This window comes from Anabrus simplex, chromosome 8, assembly GCF_040414725.1.
Source record: "Anabrus simplex isolate iqAnaSimp1 chromosome 8, ASM4041472v1, whole genome shotgun sequence".
NCBI lineage: Eukaryota > Metazoa > Arthropoda > Insecta > Orthoptera > Tettigoniidae > Anabrus > Anabrus simplex.
The window spans coordinates 180,951,103-180,976,741 of NC_090272.1; the positions used below are offsets into that span (position 1 = coordinate 180,951,103).

The following is a 25,639-nucleotide window of genomic DNA, read 5'->3' on the forward strand; positions in this document are numbered from 1 at the left end:
GGGCTAAATCGAAACACAGTGCTAGGAGGCGACTTAAACTCGAAACACGCCACCTGGGGATGCCTGAAACCAAACCCAGCAGGCACAAGGCTGTATGACCACATGCTATCCCAGGACTATGTGGTAACAGCCCCCAGCGAGCCCACGTTCCTAGCACCGAACGATCACGTATCCGACATACTTGACATAGCCCTATTGCGACATATTCCTCAAAGGCATAGCATTAAGGTAGTGAACGACCTGGGGTCGAGGCACCAACCAGTGATATTTACACTAGATGCGAACCCAGAGGAATATGAGAAAAACCACAGACGCCGGCTCAACTATAAAGCAGCCAACTGGGGCAAATTCGAACGCAAGCTAGACACACTCCTACAGGGAAGCGAAGGCATGCTAATAGACAGCACAGCCCAAATTGACGAAGCAGTCAAAACCCTCGTAGAAGCAATTCAAACAGCCACAACTGCGAGCATACCGCTAAGCAAACACAGAGAAACACCTCTTTTCGAGATTCCAGCGCACATTAAAGAGTTAATACGCAGGCGCAACAGTCACAGGCGTAACTGGGCTCGACATCACAGAGAAGAAGACCGCGAGATGAAAAACGAATTAAACACGGAAATACAAAAGCAACTACTCGAATACAGGTCGGAAAAGTGGAACAACCACCTCAAACTTTTCGACACCAACACCAGGCCAGTGTGGAACTTAGCGAGACACTTCACGCGAGAACCACACAACATCCCTACCATCAAGGGACCTAACGGCCCGGTATACGAGAACCGTGACAAAGCCGAAATCATAGCGGACTCCATAGAGGCGGCTTTCACCCCAAACGAAATACCATCTGACCCAGCCTTCATCAGGCAAACTGAGGCAAAGGTAGCAGAATTCCTTGAAAACGCACCTAAGCCGGAGGTTAAGAGGACAAATATACACGAAATTAAGTGGATTATAGGTCATCTTAACTCCAAGAAGGCGCCAGGCCCAGACGAGATCCAGAACATAATAATTAAGAAATTAACTCACAAAGCCCTAACACTACTTACCAGCATCTTCAATGCAATGTTCAGACTACAATACTACCCTGAACAATGGAAAAGGGCTAGGATCCTCGTATTTGGAAAACCAGGCAAAGACAAGTCAGACCCCAACAACTACAGACCCATCAGCCTTCTGGACGCCCTCAGTAAAGTATTCGAGAAAATACTACTGAAAAGGTTAATAGGGCATATCAAGGAAAAAGGTATAATTCGCAACGAGCAGTTTGGCTTTAGGAACGCACATTCTGCCCCACAACTGCTCACTCGATTCATAGAACAAGCCACCATAGGTCTCAACAAACGAAGAGACACAGGAACGGTTTTCCTTGATATCCAGAAAGCATTTGACAAAGTCTGGCACGAAGGCCTACTAGCGAAACTAATAGACCACGAATTCCACCCAGGCTATATAAGACTTATTAAATCTTATCTGGAGGGCCGAGAGTTCAAAGTAGACGTACATAACACGCTGTCAAGTACTCGCAGGATTAGAGCGGGCGTAGCCCAAGGGTCCCTTATCGGCCCAATCCTCTTCGTCCTGTATACAAACGACATGCCTACGACAGAACTCACTACCACACACCTCTACGCTGATGACACCGCTATCTCAGTTCAACATCCACAACTAGCGTGCGCTCGAAAGAGGCTCCAAGTAGCACTAAGAACTCTCGAGCCTTGGCTAACGAAATGGCGCATCAAGGTCAATGTTGACAAGTGCCAAGCAGTGCTGTTCACTAAGAAGAACAGACTCACACGCAAACCAGTCAACATAAAAGCGCTAAAGCTTTTCAACGAAGATATAGTGTGGCATGACAAAGTCAAATACCTAGGAGTAGTCCTAGACAGAAAGCTCACCATGCTACACCACATCAATGATATTCAAAGAAAAGCACACATACGACTTAACCAGCTATATCCTATACTGAACAAAAAGTCCAGTATTAAAACGGAAGTAGCCATAAACATGTATAAGGCCTTAATCAGACCAATAATCATGTACGCAGCCCCAGCGTGGGGGTTCACTGCAATGACGAATCTGGATAAGCTGGAATTAATACAAAATAAATGCCTACGAGCAGCGACTAGACTCCCTTTCGACACGCCAATACGCCAACTACGCAGTATTGCGAAAGTCAGCTCAATAAGGCACCAAATACGTAAACAGACACTAAACATGTACAGAAAGTCATGGAGTAATAAGATCAACCCGTTAATAAGCGGGATCGGACGCTACGACGTTGATCTGTACAAAAAGTATCCTACACCGAAAAACATTCTGTTCAGCCACAGGGTTGGGTGGGCGAGGGGCCGATAGCCAACCCACTCCCGCCAAGCTGACACCTATATACCACATACACCCACACACTGCAGACACCTATGTAAATATGTAAATATGTTTCAGCTGTCCTAGACCCAGGGACCAGGCGAGGAAGATTGACAAAAAGTACAACTTAAGAAGACGACGGCAACGCAGCCAGACGGCCAAGGACGTGTCAATCCACCCCCGCCCCCCTACAGAGACATGGGAGCGGAACACCAGCCCGCGCCCTATAAACAGCACTAATATCTATCTGTTATCTCTTTCCTATCTAGGTTGTAAGCTGGACATGAGAGCAGGCAAACAGCTGGCACTCCAAAGAGAACTTGTATATACATATGTTATTAATAATCTTAGTTTTAGATCTGCAGTGACAAGTGTGTTCAAACAACACCGCATAGAGGGACATCGACAGGAGGAAGAAGATAGCCCCTTGCATGCAAGGCTTGGCTCTAATTCCCCCCTCTCCAAAAGGAGACTTGGCACCAGGGACTGCTGGCTGCTGGACAATGGGACGAACCTGTGGCCCAAAGCCCAGACGCTAGCAGACCCGAGCCGACCCGGCAGTGACAAGAAGGACTGATCCCCATAATAACAAAAATTGCAAGGAATTGGTTTATGTTTTGTGCATGTTACCTGTTCCTAACTAACATAACCTCTGGTCTTTTTCCAGCCCACATCCTTGCATGTGCTATCAAAAGATGTCAGGTTTTACATGTAGGCTCTTTCTTCTTTCTGCCTATGTGGTTTTTCCCTGACCCTTCAATACCATACCTTAACACTATCCAACCAATACAAACTTTGCCGTGGTAGCGAGTCTGACTCGGAAACCGGCAGATACTCCTTGTATCACTTCCCACTCTACCCAGCTATCTCTTTTCTACTTAGAAATTAATAGCATGTCGGAGGCCATGTAGATTGAGTCGATGGTCACGGCGGGGGAGCGGGCTACGGGGGCCCCCCGTAAAAAAAAAAAAAAAAAAAGCCAGCAGGCAGTACAAGGACGAGTAGACAGCTGTGTGATTGAGACAGAGGAGAGACCGGCCCGCGTACAGTATGTTCGCGCAGTCACGGTGAAAGTACTTTCCGTCGTATTTCCGGAACGCGAAATTATATCGCCGACAGAATTATAAAAGACGTCGCACTATATTTAGTATATCGCGTCGCGACTACAGTCTAATCCTAAAGACATTTAAGAATGTAATACGAGTGAACTTATTGAAGTGCAAACATTAACTATTTTACGTTCACAGAATATGTCATTACGTGTAGACTTATGATTTTGAACTTCTGCAGAAACTAATGTGTAGAATCACCAGAACTCGTTTCTTTTTGAGTATTGAACTGTATTCCTTTATTCATGCCACGTCAGTATACGACTTACAGTAATTTGAGTGAAAAATAAGAACTTTTCTGAGGTAATATTATACAGGATAAGCAGAAAATAATTCTTAGTGACTTAATGACTGTGTTCAAAGACTGTGATTATCGACTTGCCTTTTCAAGTGTGAACTGTGCATTTATGAACGTTTCAATAACGACTGTAAAGAGTAATTCATACAGGAAGGACTGTGATTCTTTCAATTACGCCATAAATAGTGTTCAACAGTCAATGACAGTGTCAGTGTTAACTACTCGCACTAAGTGAATTTTTCGTGTGCGAAAAATCACCCTAACGAGCTGCAATTCTACATGATCCAGTTCCAGCCGTCATCACCTCATCGGGAACGTCAACATGGTGTGTCAAGGGAACATCGCCGATCCTGATTCTCCACGGAACATTCCAGATGTCCATCCTTCGACATTTTGTAGCAACATTTCTTGCCATAAGTGAGTAGTAACAAACTGACTAAAATTTTTTTTTCTTCATTAATTTGTGAACAGTGGAAACTTCAGTGCCGCGTGTGAACAAATATTTCAGAGTTCTCATAATTTCTTAGAAGTGATTAATTTAATTTCAAATTTCAGTTTCATATCTCGTAGAAAGACTTTAGGCTTTTCAAGTGTGCTATATATCAAGGGTGACGAACTGAGAACTGAAAATTATTAACCAAAATTTAATTTCTCATATCAACTTACAATTATAAGTGTGCTTAGGTTTAGAAAGACTTTAGGTGGAAATTCAATACCTCATATTCTCACATATGAAAGACTTTGAAATCAGTAGTATTTATGCCATTTTCATGAACAGAATTCAGGAAGATTACTTTCAAACTTTTAATTTCAATGCCAGATTTGAATCAAAAATCATATCGCAGGGTGAAGAATTAATAAATTGTTTTGAAAAAGATTTTTTTAACCATCTATTATTCGCTCTGCGAGTCTATCCTACTCTGTATCAGCTCCAAAACCAAGTTCCACTCCCTGAGGTCCTACTCATGCCCTTTGCCCACAACTTTTCCTGGTACAGTACCCATAACAACTTACGGAGCAGAAACTTGGACAATGACAAAGAAGGATGAGAGTCGAATACAGGCAGCCGAAATGAAATTCTTGAGGAGTATGATACAGAAGAGTAGAAGAGACAAAATAAGGAATGAGAAAATCCGGGAAGAAATTGGAGGAAAAAATGAATGATAGAATAGAGAAGAGCCGACTAAGATGGTTTGGGCACATAAAGCGAATGAGTGACGATAGAATGCCAAAAAAAGGTGATGGAAATGCAAATCCAAGAAGGAGAGGCCGTGGACGACCACGATTGAGATGGAAGGATATCATCCAACGCAGCATTATAGAAAGAAACCTGGACTGGGACACAGTGTTGGAGGAGGAGTGGTGGAACGACCGAAAAAAGTGGAGAGGAACCATATTTGCCCCTACCCGGCTACAGCTGGATAAAGGGAAATGATGATGATGATGATGAATTATCAACATTTTGTTTAAAGTTATTTATTAATAAAACAATAACATCTCTCTATGAAGGAGTGAGTGAATTCAGATAACAAAATACAGGGATTATAACTTAAAACTTCCCCCTTCTGCTCACTGGCCATGGGAATCCCCAAGCGAGCGCCATGTGGCTTGTGTTAAGCTTGGCGTGATAATAAGTTTTGATAGCTGATGCAGCAGTTTGCTAATAACTATTGGACTTTTAAGGTGTGTTGTGAGGTTCTTCTCACAATGGTTAAGTACACTACAGTGCAGAGAATATTTTTGGTTGAGTGTTATTTGCACAAGAAGAAGAAACCAGTTAAAAGATGCCTTCAAAAATTCTGTAGACAGTTTCCCGATCCTAACAGTACCATCAAAATGTTACGTGCAACAATTCTTTCACAAGTGGTGTAGTACTGTTTCCATAACTAATAACAAAAAAAAAAGCTCTCACACAGGAGAGGTTAGAATATATACAGATAAGAGTGCAAGTCAGTCCAAATAAGTCACTTTGGAGAGTAGATCAGGAAAAAGGTACTTCACATTTCATAGCATGTAATGCAAGAAAATGATTACATTTATGATCTTACAGGACTCATTCAGTGGTTAGTTCAGTTTCCTTTGTTTATTTATTTTATTTATTTATTTATTCATTCATTCATTCATTCATTCATTCATTCATTTATTTATTTATTTATTTATTTATTTATTTATTTATTTATTTATTTATTTATTTATTTATTTATTTATTTGTCCTGAGCATGTATATTGCTGGTGAGTTCAGTATAGTTTAGTTTCTATAGGCATAATCATGCCACTTCTTTGAGACGATTATGCCTGCTCATCATTGCAGGCACTGCGGTCGCTGTCACTGGTTCTCTGCTCTCCTATATCTTGGTACTCGACTATGAAGTCTTAAATTATACACCCTGTATTACAAATAAAGTTTTTTATTTACATATTTGTGCTGTTTCATTATTATAAGAAAGCATATTTTTACAGATGATGTTTTCACAAAAACTGTTTTCTTTTTATCTATTTGTGTTACAGTGTTATAAACAAATAAATTACTAAGAGAATAAATGAAATTAGAATCTTCCAATTAGTACAGTACCTGTTTAGAAATGTTAATTTGGAAGGGTTTTATAGCAGGATCATCCTTGCGAGGCTGCCCTGCTCCCCACCATTGTGGACTGAGCTCTGGAACTGGAGCTGGCTGAGATAGCTTGTTGACCAGGATACCAATTCCAATAGAGATCAGCACGACAAATAACGTTCCATGAAACAACAGCTTATGAAGTAGACCCATCCTAGAAAAACAAAGATAGTTCAAGTCATATCCTGGATGTGGTGCTGTTAAAACCAGATGAGCTCTATAGAGAAACCGAAGTAATAGAGGGTATTAGTGATCATGAAGCTTTGTCGTAGTTAAAAATAAATGTGATAGAAAGGAAGGTCTTAAAAGTAGGACTATTAGGTAGTACCATATGGCTGATAAAGCAGGGATGAGGCAGTTTCTAAAAAGTAACTATGATAGGTGGAAAACGGTAAATAAAAATGTAAACAGACTCTGGGATGGGTTTAAAGCAATTATTGAGGAAAGAATAAGAAATGGCTGTGGAAGTAAGGAGAAATTGAAGGAACTTATTAGGAAATTGAACCTAGCAAAGAAGGCAGCTAAGAATAACATGATGGCAAGCAGAATTGGCAGTCATACAAATTTTAGTGAAAAATGGAAGGGTATGTATAGGTATTTTAAGGCAAAAACAGGTTCCAAGAAGGACATTCCAGGAATAATTAATGAACATGGGGAGTGTGTATGTGAGGATCTTTAAAAGGCAGAAGTATTCAGTCAGCAGTATGTAAAGATTGTTGGTTACAAGGATAATATCCAGATAGAGGAGGAGACTAATGCTAAAGAAGTATTGAAATTTACATATGATAACAATGACATTTGCAATAAGATACAAAAGTTGAAAACTAGAAAAGCAGCTGGAATTGATAAGATTTCTGGGGATATACTAAAGACAATGGGTTGGGATATAGTACCATATCTGAAGTACTTATTTGATTATTGTTTGGTCAAAGGAGCTATACCAGATGAATGGAAAGTTGCCTTAGTAGCCCCTGTGTATAAAGGAAAGGGTGATATACATAAAGCTGAAAATTACAGGCCAGTAAGTTTGACGTGCATTGTATGTAAGCTTTGGGAAGGCATTCTTTCTGATTATATTAGACATGTTTGTGAAATTAATAACTGGTTCGATAGAAGGCAGTTCGGTTTTAGGAAAGGTTATTCCACTGAAGCTCAACTTGTAGGATTCCAGCAAGATATAGCAGATATCTTGGATTCAGGAGGTCAAATGGACTGTATCGTGATTGACCTGTCTAAAGCATTTGATACGGTGGATCTTGGGAGACTATTGGTGAAAATGTGTGCAATTGGACTTGAACTGAATGGATTGCTGTATTTCTAGAAAATAGATCTCAGAGAATTAGAGTAGGCAACCCTGTAATAATTAAGAGGGGAATTCCTCAAGGCAGTATTGTTCGACCTTTATGCTTTCTTATATATATGAATGATATCAGTAAAGGAGTGGAATCAGAGGTAAGGCTTTTTGTGGATGATGTTATTCTGTATAGAGTAATAAATAAGTTACAAGATTGTGAGCAACTGCAACGAGACCTCGATAATGTTGTGAGATGGACAGTAGGCAATGGTATGTTGATAAACCGGGATAATAGTCAGGTTGTGAGTTTCACAAATAGGAAAAGTCCTCTCGGTTTTAATTACTGTGTTGATGGGGTGAAAGTTCCTTTTGGGGATCATTGTAAGTATCTAGGTGTTAATAAAAGGAAAGATCTTCATTGGGGTAATCACATAAATGGGATTGTAAACAAAGGGTACAGATCTTTGCACATGGTTATGAGGGTGTTTAGGGGTTGTAGTAAGGATGTAAAGGAGAGGGCATATAAGTCTCCGGTAAGAAATCAACTAGAGTGTGGTTCCAGAGTATGGGACCCTCACCAGGGTTACCTGGTTCAAGAACTGGAAAAAATCCACAGAAAAGCAGCCCGATTTGTTCTGGGTGATTTCTGACAAAAGAGTAGCATTACAAAAATGTTGCAAAGTTTGGGCTGGGAAGAACTGGGAGAAAGAAGACGAGCTGCTCGACTAAGTGGTATGTCACAGAGAGTTACAATAATTGAAAATCTTCCACTTTTTTGATACTTTTTATTTGCCTTTTAGCAAATTTTTATTTGTAAACAGTACATGTTTCATTCTCACCTGGGAACATCTTCAGCTGCTGTTAAGCTTAGGTGAATCGCTAAGTTTTTAAACACGTTATTTGCAAGTAGATTGATTCTCTTAAAGACTACTAGAATACAAATTAAATTAAAATGATGTTAAAACAATGTGGGGGTTAATGTGTTAATGAAATGAGACTGGATGATTACATAGTTGATCTGCTTAAAAACTAAATCTATTCATTGGAATAGTTGTTAAAAGCAGTGGCGGCTCGTGAAAAAATCGTCCTACGTGCTACAAAAAACAAGCTAAATACGCTGTTTTAAATCTGCATATTGCCATGATGAACAACGCATACTTCAAACTTGGTAATAATAATAATAATAATAATAATAATAATAATAATAATAATAATAATAATAATAATAATAATAATAATAATAACAATACAACTTTTCTCACAATTTATAACTCAGAACAAACAAAAACAACATTAATTTGGAAGCAGATGAATTCTTCGACAACTGTCTACGAGATAAATAATTCATTCGAGAAATATTGCTTTTACTAACCTAATGGCGCAACTTACATCAGTGCAAATAGAATCGTGGGAATATAGATCCCCACTAAGAACACTAATTTAATTTCACTTTATATACACTGCAGTGGATAAATAATTTGATAAATCTCCGTATAAACTTGAGCACTAACACAATGACAGAAAAAACACGCACCAGTAATATAACCGCGAGATTAAAAACTGCACAAAGCAACTGAAAGAGCTGCCAACTGATTCATTGAGACCTCCCCTATTACCAGAGTAAATGTCCGGCTCCATGGCTAAATGGTTAGCGCGCTGGCCTTTGGTCACAGGGATCCCGGGTTCAATTCCCAGCTGGGTCCGGAATTTTAACCATCATTGGGTGTATGTGTTGTCTTCATCATCATTTCATCCTCATCACGACTCGCAGGTCGCCTACGGGATTCAAATCAAAAGACCTGCATCTGGCGAGTCGAACATGTCCTCGGATACTTCCGGCACTAAAAGCCATACGCTATTTCATTTCACCAGAGTAAATTACATTGTAATGCGGGATCACATTTAGGGTCACTCAAAGATTCTTTGACTCACCTACGAATTCCTTATTTTTGACACAAAAGGAAGATGGATATTTTAATAAGCATGTGTGAGATAGATTGCCTCCGCTTACGCTTTACTTTCGAGCCCAGACGATGCTACTCTCTAGTGGCAGACTCGCTTACCACGTTCAACATCACACGGCCGACTTGATGCGTCGCTCTAGCTAGCTAAGGAGCGCAGCGAGGGATCCAGTCGGCCGTGAACATCAAGGTAGCAGGAGACATCGAGTACTTCTACCCCCTTGCGGGAGAGGAAGTAACTATAGACGGGATCAGTGAAAGTTGATCCCGGTTTAAGGTATACTCCGCCGGCTAGGGGGAGTGTTGCAAGCTTGGCTGCGCCTGCGTATTGCTTCCTCCAGGCTACAGGCAAGGGCTCACTTCACATGAGCACGAGCCTTGTTCCCCGGGAGAACGGCGCTAGGTGTTCGACAGATCTCGTCCTGATTTTCACAAAACACAAATTCATATCGTACTCAAAACGAAAAGGCACCAGGATAATTTTACTGTACATAAATAATATTCCTTACAGTTTCAAGCTACGTGCTGGAGCCCGGTAGCACGTACTGACCGGCCGCCACTGGTTAAAAGTTACACTTTGTTACATTAAAAATGTCTGTTTGTCTTCCGGTTAAAAGGTTTTAAAAATGATTGACTTCATGACACTGTTCAAATTGTTGTTGAACGTTATTTCTTTCACTCCTTCCATGTAAGCTGTTTTTTATTATGAGCTTGCTTAAAGTGCCCTAAATTGAGTCTAATGTGGAACTTTGAAGCTAGTGCTAGACGTAAAGCAGCATCAAACGTTCCCCCTCCAGGGTCACAGTAGATTTGGAGTCTAACTACAGCAAGAAATTGAGACGAAGCTCCCTTCCCAAAAATTGACCAGCAATAAACGTTCGGCACTAGCACCGGACACTGAGACAGTTGAAATCAACGCACTTAACTTAAACAGTTCAGAAAAGGCAGAAGATGACAATCCACTACTTTTAAAATAAAACAAAAGTTTTAGAACTCCCATCGTAAGGTACTCATCGGAGGAATAAGCTACGCTGAAGCTCGCTTCTGAGACGGACGAAGTCAACATGCTGACTGTAACTTTGTTTCAAAGAACAGAATGCTGCTACGGAAAAACTTTTCTTCGTGTTCCTTTGATCAACTAACTCGAGTGCTTGGAACCGAACTCTAGTTGGGTATGTATATTGTCGTATATCTCGCAATACAAAATGAAATGTTGTATGGCGTTTAGAAGCCGGGAGTGTCCGAGGACATGTTTGGCTCGCCAGGTGCAAGTCCTTTGATTTGACACCCGTAGGCGACCTGCACGTCATGATGAGGATGAAATGATGATGAAGACGACACATACATCCAGCCCCCGTGCCAGTGAAATTAACCAATTATGATTAAAATTCCCGACCCTACCGGGAAACGAACCCGGGACCCCTGTGACCAAAGGCTAACCATTTAGCCATAGAGCCGGACTATCTCGCAATATATGCGACGGTAGTGTGAATTTATGTCACAGGTTTCATTTTGACGTAGCCTCTTCTTTGGCAGCTCGTAACTCTCTTGACTTTTGTTCCATACTCTTTCAAATTAATTTCTTTTTCCCTGAATGATACTTTTTATTTCCTCTACTTTGGCAATACAGAAATTTACATCCAGTGCTTTCGTTTGAAGAATTTCAAAGAGAGAATCGGTTAAGTAAAATATCTCGCTGAAAACTAATAAAAAATGAAATTGAACTGGAATTCTGAGAGAACACTGTTAAAACCTCGAGCTTCGTGATACGTTTGACTACGGTACCCCAATGCTCTGGATTATCAAGGATATTCTCGAACAACTGAACTAATTCTTCTGTATGTTTACGAACTGTTTCAACAAGTCTTCCGTTGTAATTCCATCGTGTTGGACACACTTTAGGAAATCGTCTCTTGACTTCTTTATCTACCGGTAATGCAGCAGTTCTCATCGTCGAATTAGAAAAGAAAGGCCAAGCTACTCAGTCATGAAGAATATTTTACATTCCTTTACATTAGACGTTGTCTGTGTAAGGACAAGGTTCAGTCTGTGAGCAAAACAATGTATGAATATAGCATCGGGATATTTGTTTTTCACTCTTTCTGTAAACCACTGAGGTCTCCTGACATCACCGCGGCTCCATCGTAACATTGAGCGACTAGTTTAGAACCACAGTTGAACTCGTCCATTATGTGGAACACGTGATCTTCAAGAGCAGGAGCACTGCGATCGGCGCTTACGTCGGTAAATCCAATAAATCGTCCTGTACTTCTCCATCAGCAGACGTGAACTTAACAACAGTTGAAAGTTGGGAATGGGCAGAAATATCGGTAGTTTCATCAATAATAATCGCCACGAATGGTGACTGTAACATTTCTTTCTTTATTTCAGTCAATAACACACTGGCTGCTCCGTCAGTTAAATAATTTTGTATTTGATGTGAAAGGCCTGTGAACACCGTTGCTTTCTGCAAATGATTTGCCAGTGTGTCGTCATACTTGCTCAGCAGCGTTATAAGTTCTATATAATTTCCACGATTTAAGGAACTTTTACCTTCTGCATGCGCTCTGAAAGGAAGTTCTTGTCTTGCGAGATACATTACAACGTCAATCTGTCGTTGGATCACCTTTCTATTCTGTTTTACGAATTCGTTATGTTTTATTGTCTCCAGTTTACGCTCCCGATCGAGTTGCAAATCTATTCTGGTCGTTCCGAAAGTTGTTAACAGAATTTCAGCTCCATTCTCGCTTCGTCAGTCACAGCGTACGGACGTACTTGGACAGCTCTTCCGTGTGAGTCGTGTCAACAAGTGAGGTCCTTCATATCAGTGTAGGTATTCGTATAATTGGACTGTTATTTAATAGTGTATTAAGTGTTTAATTTTCATTTGTGGCATTTATTTCGACTAATATCTATTTAATATAAAAGTGCTACGGTGATGGCGGACCCGCCCGATACAGGGCAACTTATCAACATCGCATTACAGACATGCTATCAACTTCCGGAACATTCTACGCCGCCAGGACTGAGTGCCGACCCACTAATGAAACTCCAGCAACATTCAATCACACCTCAACACCATCAACAAGGTAGTACTCAACCTCAATTACGTGACTCGTCTTCAGACATAGAACTTGATGAACGGAGTACTAAACGTTTACGTAGCATAACCAATATCATGGACATAGAACAGGAGCCTAAGGAAACCGATACCACTGTCCTTTTGAACATCATGAGCAATAGTAACGATGTCGCACATCAAAGTCAGTTACCTTCCGTGTTGCAAAATCCAGACAATCAACCGGATGCTACTACCAATCGTTTACCAGTACAGGATCGTAGTAAAAATAACAGATATAGTCGCACGGATCAAGGACCATTTTACGTATTTGTCGAAAGCCTCAACAAAAACATAGGCTGACTCCACCCTATGGCGATAGGTAAATTGTTATATTCCACTAATCAGGCCTACAAACATGATATAGTTGACATAATACCTTCTGGAGGTAATAGGATAAAAGTAGAAACCAAGACAGGTGGAGCAGCTAACAGTCTAGTTACATCTCCAGTGTTTACAACCAATAACCTTGAGGCGTATATTCCCAATTTTCTTATACATAAGCAAGGGATAATAAGAGATGTCGACCCAACATTAACCGATGAGGAAATTAAAAGCTGCATACAGTGTGACGTTCCGATTGTCACTGTGAAACGCTTCACGCGGCCGAATACTGAACATCCTAATGAACGCACACCAATACCAGTATGTTCAATAACATTTCGATCTTAGTGGCTTCCATCTCATGTGGCACTGTTCGGAACACGATGCCCTGTAGAACCATTAATTCCACGAGTTCTGGTCTGTGGAAATTGTTTACGATTCGGACATCGTCACTTACAATGTCGTAGTGCCACGCGCTGCAGCAAGTGCGGAGGTCCTCACTCCATGACGTCATGCCCGACCACAACTGAGCCACAATGTGTACACTGCATGGGTCCGCATCTCGCCACGGATCGGACCTAACCTTTTTACAAACAACAACAGGAAGCCAAACAAACATTCGCTAAGCTCAACATGCGATACATGACTCAACCATATTCCCAAGTTGCTTGTACAGTACCTAACTACCAAGATCCAATATCGTTCCCTCCCTTACCGACAGTGGCTTTACAACCAGTTGCACAGAATCCTACGCCGACTAACAGTTATACCATGCCACCTCGTTATCAGCAACAGTCATTCGAAGTAGAAACAAGTACTGGAAATACCACTCAGCGAGGGTCAACATTTACATCAAGACCAAGACTACCGAAAAGGAACCCATTAATACAAACACCTAATTACCCACCCATTCAACAGAGAATGTATGTTCCTCATCATCTCCCTCCTACACCCATTATACATAACCCATATCCCCTCAGATCCATAACGTCAAGCCTACCCCCCCCCCCCCAAATCGTCGTCTTCCCTAGTAGTTAAACAAATAAGACAGCTTATAGTGCGTATGATCTCTGAAGTACGAACATCCCCTTCTAGCAACATTCAACTAGATCCTCTTCGTCAATTGTTACTTACTTTGGCAGAAACAAAATAATCGTTAGACAATCAACTTATTAAAACTTATTAAAATTAAGGAAATGGGAAAAATTCTTCAATGGAATATACGCTCTCTGAATGCTAATCTAGCCTCACTTCTACATGAAATCGCTCAACGAAACATCTCTATTGCTGTACTTTCTGAAACATGGTTGAAACAAGATAGTGATATATCGATTTCCGGCCATTTAATATACTGTAACGACTGAGAAGATGGTTGGGGTGGAGTTGCCATTATAATTAACAGCAATTTACCCTATTCTGTAATCTATATCGACCACAGTGACATAGAAAGTTTTCAAGCCATAGCACTCAGAGTCGCTTTATGCCGCCAAGAAATTACCATAGTATCAATGTGGAACATCATTACTTCACGAGAATGGCATGCGCTCATGACACAGCTCAGTGAACCCATTTTATTGTGCGATGACTTAAACGCTCACAATACCACCTGGGGTTGTGAATATACGGACGCAAGCGGTAGAGCTCTCTTAACACACATAGAAGATTCGGAACTGTTCGTATTAAATGACGGCTCCTCAACTTTAATTCCCGTTCCCGAACAACGTAAATCAGCTATTGATTTCACGCTGTGCTCTTCATCAATTTCAACAGAATTGATCTGGACAGTTCGTCCATACCCCATGGGATCCAATCATTTTCACGTTGAAATAAATCCCACTAGCATAGTCACTCCTGTCACTTATTATCCTACAACAGAATGGAACGTGAAGAAAGCGGACTGGGTAACTTATAGCCGCACAGTGGAAAATCTGTTAGATACTATTCCACTCCCTCTTCCTGTCTTGGACAAATACAATCATTTCATTGAATGCATCAATGTGGCCGCTTCGATAGCAATCCCGATGAGAAGAAATATCTCCAAACCTCGGGGGTATACGGTACCTTGGTGGAACCCTGAATGTTCAAAAATGATAGCTAAGCGAAAATTATGCATTAGTACTTACAGAAATCTCCTACTTGGGACAATTTCATAGCCTTCAAGAAACAAAATGCTGAAACAAAACGGTTTCTAAAAAAACGGAAGAAGAATAGCTGGAAACAATTTTTTGAAACTCTCTCCAAAGAGACTCCCCTCTCGAAAGTTTTGACGATGATAAAAAAAAATCAAAAAGAAACCCCCACTGCCTCGAACAGCCCACTCGTGCACGGAAGAATTTGCGAACATAATTGCTCATCCCACTGCTGCCCCGCAATATCATATAACACCATCGGCTTGCACCGGCAACACACCAGATATTCTGATGGCGCCATTCACACTGCATGAACTAGAGACTGTTTTAAAAAAGTCTTGAAATACAGCTCCGGGCTATGATTACATACATTACAGCATGATCCCATTTCTCCCAATGAACGCAAAGAAGTTGCTCCTGAACCTCTTCAATGAAATTTGGGTTAATGGAACTTTTCCGGAAGATTGGATTACACAAATTTTCGTTCCCATTTTGAAGCCAGGAAAGGATCCTAGCGATCCATCCTCTTATCGTGCGTCGCTAAAACTTTCGACCGTCTCGTAAAACTACGACGAGAATGGTGGTTAGAGCCTAACAAACTGATGCCAAAAAACCGATTCGGATTTAGAAAGTCCCGTAGCACACTCGATCATCTAAGCGTCATAACTACTGACATCGAGAGAACCTTTTTGGAGAAAAGATACCTTACAGGAATTTTTCTTGACATTTCTGGAGCCTATGACAGCGTTCTTATCGAGGTCTTCATTGACAAACTTCAGAACTTAGGGGTTCCTGCTCGATACCATCGTGGAATTTATAATCTACTCCGCCATCGAATCATTTATGTTCGAGAGCAAGACAATACTCTGTTGGACCACGCTATGTAGTAAGAGGCCTTCCTCAAGGGGCCATTTTGAGTCCGTTATTGTATACTTTGTACACTTCAGATTTTGAAAACATTTTCCAACCAAATATTAAAGTACTCCAATACGCCGATGATATTTGCATCTGCGCTAAATCTTCCTGCTTCTGGTAACAAGACTTTGACTAAATGATGCTGCGATAGCTCTTTCTTCATGGTCTTCAGACCGTGGCCTGACACTTTCCCCATCAAAGTCCTCGGTCATTGTATTCACTAGGAAATCGCGTACACATGAGGCAACACATATTCGATTGGGCCCATATACCTTTCCTCTTGTCTCATCAGCAAAACTGCTTGGGTTATATTTCGATAGTCGACTAACATGGAGACGACATTTCGAACATAAACTAACGAAGATTAGCAAACCATTAAATGTGTTACGGGCTGTAATACGTACGTGATGGGGAGCCCATCCCGCGCTATTATTAATTATTTACAGGAGTCTGAATCGCCCAATATTTGATTATGGTTGTTCTTTCTTCGGAAACGCACCAAAGCACACTTTGCAGAAATTGGACGTAGCTCATCACCGATCCATCAGGCTATGTGTAGATGCAATGATGTCAACTCCTACAAACGCTTTGATGATTGAGGCCATAAAAATGCCTCTAGCTCTACGTCGTCAGGTTCTTACGGATTTCTTCATACTTCGTACACCTTCCATGTCAGAACACCCATTACAGAACAAATTGGAGAGCCTGACACAGGCCATCGCTGACGGACGATTGTCCCAACCACGCCGGCTTTCATTGCTCCTCATCAGCTACAGTGAAAACAAACTGAGGATACCTTTGATTTATAAAAGTCCAATCTACATTACCTTCCAGGATGACTATAATCTTACCCTTCTGAAGTCTTCGGTTTATCACCTTCCACAATATATGCAGGAGTTTAGAAGCTTCAACAATGCAGTTTCACATTTTGTCAACAATACCTGGTCCAACTATGTCCAGATCTACACCGACGGCTCAAAACCCGCTGAAGGAACAGGGTGTGCATTTTATTGCTCACTCTCGAAAGAATATGGTCAACTCAAACTTCCTGCAGAAACATCTATTTATACCGCCGAAATTCTAGCCATCCTTGCTGCCGTCAAGTAGGTCTCTCTTACCATTTTCAGAATATACTTATCCTCACCGACGCGAGAAGCGTCTTAGAAAAACTGCAACATCCAACTCAAAACAGTACCACAAATCCTTACATTTATGATCTCCTTCAACAGATGCAAGAAGCTAAAACATCCGGTAGTTAAATCCACTTTCTATGGATAAAAGGACACAGTGGAATAAGATACAATGAAGCTGTCGATCATCTCGCGAAAGGAAGTATACTCAGTGGCATGTTTCAAGGGATACAGCTTCCATATACTGACTTTATTCCGCTAGTCAAACGAAGAGCCTATACCCAGTAGAAAGATGAACGGGCAAGAACTAGCCACCACCGAGGAACACATTACGCAACACTGCAAACAACAATACCGCAAAAACCCTGGTTCTGGAGATACAATATTGCAAGGAGACATCTAACAACCATCATCCGGATGAGGCTTGGACACGGATGTTACCCTCACCACCTCCACCGCATCGGAGTGACTACCACGACAGTTTGCCCACATGACGAGTCCGATGATGCGGATCTGAATCACATAGTCTTTTCTTTTTCAGGTATGAGCAACAACGAACAAAGTTATTCGCACAGCTTCGGTCATTACGTATCCCATTCCTCACAAATGTTAACATTCTTTTTCAAGACCACGATAGCAAAATCTACAGACCACTGATCCAGTTTCTACAAGACACCAATCTAACTCTATAAACCCTGATGCAGAAGACACCAACTGAAATAATTAATAAAGATAATCTCTTAACTGTTACACCCCAACAACTACTACCTTTCTACCATGGCCTTCCCACCCTGTAGTAATGCCATGACCGGCCTTATGGCGAGAAGATATAGCACCATCCAGCTGGCCAAATGTTGTCTAAGCAAAGGCCATTCTTGTAAAAAAATCACCTGGGATATGTTTTTGTGATTGCTGATGACGCTGGGATGCTTTAAGCAAGTTATTCATGTCATCGAAACCTACACTGTTCCACACCCCATTTTCATTTGAAAATAGAACGCAAGGCCAACAGTAGAGTTTTGATGTTTTTTGACAACCACATAACCAGCCTATTTTTCCATACTGCTCTGTATTAAAGTGTCGAACACAACGTTTCGTTTTAGTTTTTATACCCGGTAAATCAGGCATTGGTCTGCCACCGGAAATTATATTACTCTTCTCTTGAAAAGCCCTCGAACTCATGCCCTAGACTAAGAGGGAATGTAATACGCATCCACACTCCCCTCTGCTTTCCTCACTCGCGCCGACAGTTGCCATGCTTTCGAGACTCAAAGCGGGGAATGAGCACTGTTACTGCATTCCGGTCTACGCCGGCAGAATCGCAGTAGTTTCTTGAATGTGTGAACGTAAATCTATATATATAAAATAAGAGTTTTGTCTGTACATTACTCAGATTTTGAAAATAATGGTATTTCTGTATCGGTCATGCCCATAGTAACAAGAAAATGTACTTTTTACTTTTCCGTAATTTCTGTCTGTCTGTCTGTCTGTCTGTCTGTCTGTCTGTCTGTCTGTCTGTCTGTCTGTCTGTCTGTATGTATGTATGTATGTATGTATGTATGTACACGCATCACGAGAAAACGGCCGAAGAGAATTTAATGAAAATCGGTATGTAAAGTTGGGGGATGAGCCGCTACAATCTAGGTTATAAATTATTTTATTCACGCTGAGTGAAATGGTAGTTTAGGGGAAGGCCTTACATTTAATTATCCAATATTTATATTATTAGCGGTCCTATCGATAAATACTATGTAACTAAAGTTATATAGAATTCAATTTCCAGTCATTTATGTCTTATACATTTTTACCGTACCGGCTCTGATAACACAGATATTAATGAATTTGTATTTTTGTTGCTAAGTCCATATCAACGCCGAGCCACGAGAAAATGGGTTAACAGAATTTAATGAAAACCGCTATATAGAGTCGGGGATAAGAAACTAAAGTCTAGGCTGTAAATAATTTTATTTTCCCCAAGATGAAATAGTAGTTTAGGGGAAGGCTTCTAAAATTTAATTTTAAATACCGGTACCTATGTTGTTGGTGTTGTTATCGAAAAGTACTACATTACAAAAGTTATGGACAATACAATTCCCGATCATTTATGTTTCATTCAGTTTTACTGTACCAACTATGATAAGAGTGGTATTTCAGAAGGCCTGCAATAACCAAAGCGCTTAACACTGATCAACAATTACTTTACATTGACCATTGTCTGTTGTGATTTTCTTCGTTTCTTATGGTGCCGCTCAACTCCGATAAATGGGATTACTACTGCGTACCGAGTATAACAGCCTGACTGAACACTGGCGGGAAATAGCTGGGAAGTTGGGAAACTTTCTTCTTTAGCATGCCATTCCTCTGGTTCATACATCTTCTGATACTGCAGGTACGTAACACACTGGCTTATCATAGCATTCACCAGTATCCAGTAATCGGGAGATAGTGGGTTCGAGCCCCACTGTCGGCAGCCCTGAAAATGGTTTTCCGTGGTTTCCCATTTTCACACCAGGCAAATGCCGGGAGTGTACCTTAATTAAGGCCACGGCCGCTTCCTTCCACTTCCGAGGCCTTTCCTAACCCATCGTTGCCATAAGGCATATCTGTGTCGGTGCGACGTAAAGCAAAAAAAAAAAATCATAGCATTTGAGCTATTCAATCCCTACTCTGAGGCACTGATTGGAATGAGTAATGTGCATATTTAATGGAATAATGACAGAGGAGTGTCCATGGCAGTCTGCGACCTGGTTATTCCAGCTCTGGAACTTTGGACTGTTAGATCGGCACCGTAGTACTGTTCGTTGAAAGTGAGAAAGTGTGCGGTTTTTCATTTGATCGAGTATTTTATATGATAACATTGCTTTCAATCGCTATATTCCTACTGACGTTTTTGTAATGATCTATGTTGAATTCAGTTAGGAAAACCACCAAGTCGGTCTTTCTGAGAATCCCGTAGCGAAGCACGGGTACATCAGCTAGTTTGTTATAATTTTCACAAATAACACAAAGTAAACAACTCACTGTACGATATTTCACGTAAGTTGAAAACACAAACACAAATACACCTTTATCTCACAAGTTTTATCACATACAAATACTCTCGAACGGAATGAGTAGTCGGTTACATTCCCTTAACTCGCTCCTCGGAGCTTCCCGAACCCAAGCGAATAATTACGAAGGGACCAGAGTGAAGCCAAATTAAGCTATTTGGTGAAGCCAAGGTCGAGTCTGTCAAGCCACTTGCCTGACGAACGGCTTTGATAGCACATCCTTGCGTAGCTCATGGAGAGAGACGTATTTTTGCAACTTTCAACTGTCTATGCATCACAGAATGAAAATGAAAACCTACAACCTGTTTTCCAGTCAGTGACCGGGTCAGGGATGTAATGAATGAATCATATAAAGGCTATTATTACGATGGGGTCGCCACTCCCAAAGTGATATATTAATGAACGATAGATGCTACGAAATGAGAATGGAGAGTGTGTCCAACACAAATCTCACATGGAATGACCGGGATTTGAACCACGGTATCCAGCGGTGAGAGGCCGACGCGCTGCCGTCTGAGCCACGGAGGCTCTTCCATGCATCACTGTCACGTTAAAATAAAGTTAATTATATATTATATAAAACGACACAAAGCTTAAAATAAATATTGGCTGCAAAAACATGCTTAAATATATTTTTTCTTTGTGTAATAATTTTTGAAGGAATGGCTCATTCCCTTCATTCCATGGAATAACCGCCACTGGAATTGAATCAAAATCTCAAAACAAAACAAAAACAAAAGTTACTATCGCACTTAAGTTGGTAAACTCAACCTTTACCTCTCTGTGGTAATTCACTCAGAGAGCATCAAAAACTTACTAATTTGTATCTCTTTTTCGGTTTTGATGTATATACACCACCTCCCCGTTATATCCCACAAATCTGGGTACTATTTGTTGCCTGCACATTTTCTCACTCCCCACTCGCCACTTTTAATTGCCAATCCCCAGTACTGGTCTAGTACGGTATTTAGAGTTTTCTTCTATGGAGCCAAAACGTGGACACGTCCTATAGACCTGAAGAAAATCTATTCTTTTGAAATGTGGTACCGGAGAAGAATGTTACGCATATCTTGGACAGTATTTTGCACCAATGACTCCACTGTTAACGGCTCAACCTCAGAACCAAATTAAGACCAACGTGAAAACAAGGAGTTCTACATTCTTTGGACACGTTATAAGATGTCGGAATGACCGGGCGAGTTGGTCATGAGGTTAGAGGCGCGCGGCTGTGAGCTTGCATCCGGGAGATAGTGGGTTCGAATCCCACTGTCGGCAGCCTTGAAGATGGTTTTCCGCCGTTTCCCAGTTTCACATCAGGCAAATGCTGGGGCTGTACCTTAATTAAGGCCACGGCCGCTTCCTTCCTACTCCTAGGCCTTTCCCCTCCCATCGTCGCCATAAGACCTATCTGTGTCGCTGCGACGTAAAGCCACTAGCACACAAGATGTCGGAATGACGGCAAAGAAAAACTGATCATGCTTGGAAATGTTCCCTGCATGACCGATCGTAGACGAATTCCCTGCCGCCTCTTGGTGGTCGGGCATTATTTGGAATGTAACTGCTTTGAACTTCTTTGGCACTGTACGTCTGGCCGAGGAGTGTAAGAGATGGAGATAACCGAACAATAGCGTTCCTGGAGTTCATGACCCTCGGAATAGAGAGAACGATAAGAGAGAGATAGAAAGAAAAGAACTCCTGCAGGACAAAAGGTTTGGCCCCTCGGCTTCTCCGAAAAACTTTATAGTAGTCACTGGGACATAAAACGATTATTATTATTATTATTATTATTATTATTATTATAATTAGTCTGTCTGTCTGTCTGTCTGTCTGTCTGTCTGTCTGTCTGTCTGTCTGTCTGTCTGTCTGTCTGTCTGTCTGTCTGTCTGTCTGTCTGTCTGTCTGTCTGTTAGGTCATCAGCCCAGAGACTGGTTGGATCCTCAAATAGCACCACCAAAGGTTATGCGGTTATAAGGAAACCCCAAAAACCAATGGCAGCACCAAAATGAGGCGTACTAGGCAAGATGACGAGTGAGGTAGTTTGCCATTGCTTTCCTCACTGGGTCAGAAAGTACTATTGCAGCAGGACTGACCCTATGAATAGCACCTTTCATAACACTCAGATGCACTAGTCGTGCTCTGAATGTCATTTCTTATTATTATTTCTTCGATTTAACGACCGTAGCCGTGTTGAAACATCGGATCCCCTGAGATCTCCGAAGTTAAGCAACATTAGGGGTGGTCAAGATTTGGATGGGTGGGTAAGGGAATGGAGAAGCGGAAAGGAACTGGCCACCCTACCGTACGTAAACTCCGGCTCGGGCACACCTCTGTGGAGATACGGACCTGCCTTCAGGCAGAATTCACCCTTACCTTACCTTCTTCGATTTTGGCCTGCTTTGGACCACGGTAAACAATTGACTTGCTGGTTAGTCCTTTTTCCTTCTCCCAGGACTTCATCATTTCTCTGTGGTTCCTTTTCCTCTCCTCTGACCACATGTTCTTGGACTTTTCATTTTTGTTTTTTCTGAAACTCCTTGAATTTATCAAATTTAGTTCGAAACATATTTCTGTTAAAGATTTCTTTTGGATTGATCCCAACTTACTCCATGTCTTTTCTTCTTCTTCTTCTTCTTCTTCTTATTATTATTATTATTATTATTATTATTATTATTATTATTATTATTATTATTATTATTATTATTATTATTATTACGGAAGACGAGTGGGTTCGAGCCCCACCGTTGCGACGGCTGTTTTCTGTGGATTCCCGTTTTCACTTCCAGGCAAATGCTGAGACAGTTCCTATTCATAAGCCACAGCCAATTCCTTCCACCTCCTTACCCAATTTCTTTCACCATCATTCATTTCATCTTTAGCCTGTCAGCTGAGATTGGCGTCAGGAAGGGCATCATCAGGCCGTTAAAACATGCTGTGCAAATTCATCTCACTTCATCCCCGACCCCCATATCAAGAATCAGGATTAAGAGTTAGATATTATTATTATTATTATTATTATTATTATTATTATTATTATTATTATTATTATTATTATTATTATTATTATTATTATTTCACGGTCTGAATTTTAAAGTAAAATAAATGTATTTCGTAATATCAAAACCTCCCCCAGGTACCTTACAGTTTTGAATTTAATTGAACCATGATAAATAAAATGTAACGACCGAGCTCGATAGCTGCAGTCGCTTAAGTGCTTAAGTGAGTTCCAACCCCACTGTCGGCAGCCCTGAAGATGGTTTTCCGTGGTTTCGCATTTTCACACCAGGCAAATGCTGGGGCTGTACCTTAATTAAGGCCACGGCCGCTTCCTTCCCATTCCTAGGCCTTTCCTATCCCATCGTCGTCATAAGACATATCTCTGTCGGTGCGACGTAAAGCAAAATAGCAAAAAAAATGTAACGAGTTTTTCGTTGTAAATTTTCAATCATTTATCCTTTTATTTGTCTAATAATTGATTATATAGCTGTGTGGTTATAACATATTTGAATGATAACTTCTTCATTACTGAACACGTTAATTCTTAGTATCACTGCGTTATTCAGCGGATGTCTTACCTTGATGTACTGTAACTGCTGCCCTGCAAGGAGTATAAGGTAGAGGCGTGGGGAACACTACTTAAGAACTGAATCTCTCCTCAGCTGTCCACTGTTCGGTATCTCCGATAGGATAACCTTGAATGTAAAGATGCAGCATAATGGTGACAAGCAGTTTGCAAGTGTGCTGCTGTGATTAGGTACACCATCCACACATCGACACGCAAGTGTAGGCATGAGTACATGTTTGTCTCGCTAATAATTCTTGGAGGAAAATCTCCCATTAAATACATTTAACTTTTTTCATTTTCAAATGCCGTAAAATGTGGAGATGCTGAGGAGTGTCATAGAACCAAAGGAAAGAGAGAGAAACATCACGATGCACAAGTTCCAATATTTTGCCATGTCATGCAAAACGCAGAGAAATATCATCGTGCAAGATAAGACTGAAGTAAAGTGAAGGAGCATATCGCGGCCTAGTGAGCTGGCATTCGGAAGATGCTTGGTTACCATTGGCAGCCCTGAAGACGATTTTCCGTGTTTTCCTATTTTCACACCAGGGAAATGCTGGGGCTGTACCTTATTTAAGATCGCGGTCGCTTCCTTCCCAGTCCTAACCCTGTCCTATCCAGTGACGTTACTGAGGGCTACTTAGGCTATCTGTGAAACCGAAACCTCATATGAGAACGATAGAAATATAGAGCACATTATAATGTAAGCACCTGGCACATTGTTCCATTTACAAAACTTGAAAGCGATGAGATAAAACTTAGCACGTAGGTTATTTCTGAGAGCAAGGCGTCGGAGAGAAATATTACAGTCCAAGTCCTACCCTCGACTCACCTCGCGCGGGGACCGGAGGATAGGTGTGTTAGGCTTCACTTCGTCAGATCGCCAATGCTAACGAACAACCATGCGTTCTTCCTTGTACGTATATACTTCCTCGCTTCATACTTATTGACTTAATTATATAGATAACTTAACAGAGTACGGCATTGGTATTTCATCCCCGTTTACTTCTACATCCTTGTAGAAAGACATTGCAGGGCTGCTATTATAAGAGTAATATAGTTTACTTTTTATAGGTAGATCTGCTAAAATAAATGCAATATTTCAGGTTTAGTGTTCTCTTTTGTTGGTTGGAATCAAACCCGTGATCATGGGTCGGACACCACCACAGACCTCCCGAGGAAGCTAATAAACCAGTGAACGATAAGTACGACCGCTTGTAATACTGTAAAACTCACAATTATTATTTAATAATAATAATAATAATAATAATAATAATAATAATAATAATAATAATAATAATAATGCTAATGATGAATGACATCTGTATAGGCTTGGTGGTTAACTAATGAGGAGGAAATGAATGGCGAAGACGTCATAACACCCTGTTCTCAAGGCAGGGGAATTAACAGAAAGAGGGGGTTGATTCTAAGAATTGAACCGGGTCCATCGGACCAAAGGTAATCATTCTATCCATTTAGCCACAAAGCCGGACTTTAATTTGCTAAACCTTAGCCTACCATCTCCGTTGACCCGGTTTTGAGTATGGCAGTAGCTTGTGAAGCAGCCTTGACAACACAACAGACTTCTCCGTTGGCTATTGGCTGCAGCTCAAAACGTTTAAGGTATGACGTTCACTAAACCAACCATCAAAAAGGTGTAACCTAAGTCTAGTGGTAGCCTAAGTCTTAATCCCAGCGTACGCCACTTAGCAGTAGTGTCAGCCGCTTAAAATATACCAGTTATTACGTACAACAAACTCAGGAATT

The 25,639-nt window shown here is 41.0% G+C and overlaps 1 protein-coding gene across 2 annotated transcripts in view; it reads right to left on the reverse strand.

Moving 5' to 3' along the window:
* Positions 1-23,989, reverse strand: part of LOC136878922 (juvenile hormone epoxide hydrolase 2) — a 68,103-nt gene extending 44,114 nt beyond the window's left edge. Inside the window, exons 1-2 of one of the 2 annotated variants that reach the window (XM_067152536.2) lie at positions 23,883-23,989; positions 6,347-6,542 (exon numbers count right to left, since the gene is read on the reverse strand). In XM_067152536.2, the coding sequence (XP_067008637.2) occupies positions 6,347-6,541 (195 nt within the window). In that variant the 5' untranslated portion in view covers position 6,542; positions 23,883-23,989. Of the gene's footprint in view, positions 1-6,346; positions 6,543-20,280; positions 20,374-23,882 lie in introns of those variants that run through there. The other variant, XM_067152537.2, reaches the window with a different exon arrangement.
* Between the last annotated feature and the right edge of the window lie 1,650 nt (positions 23,990-25,639).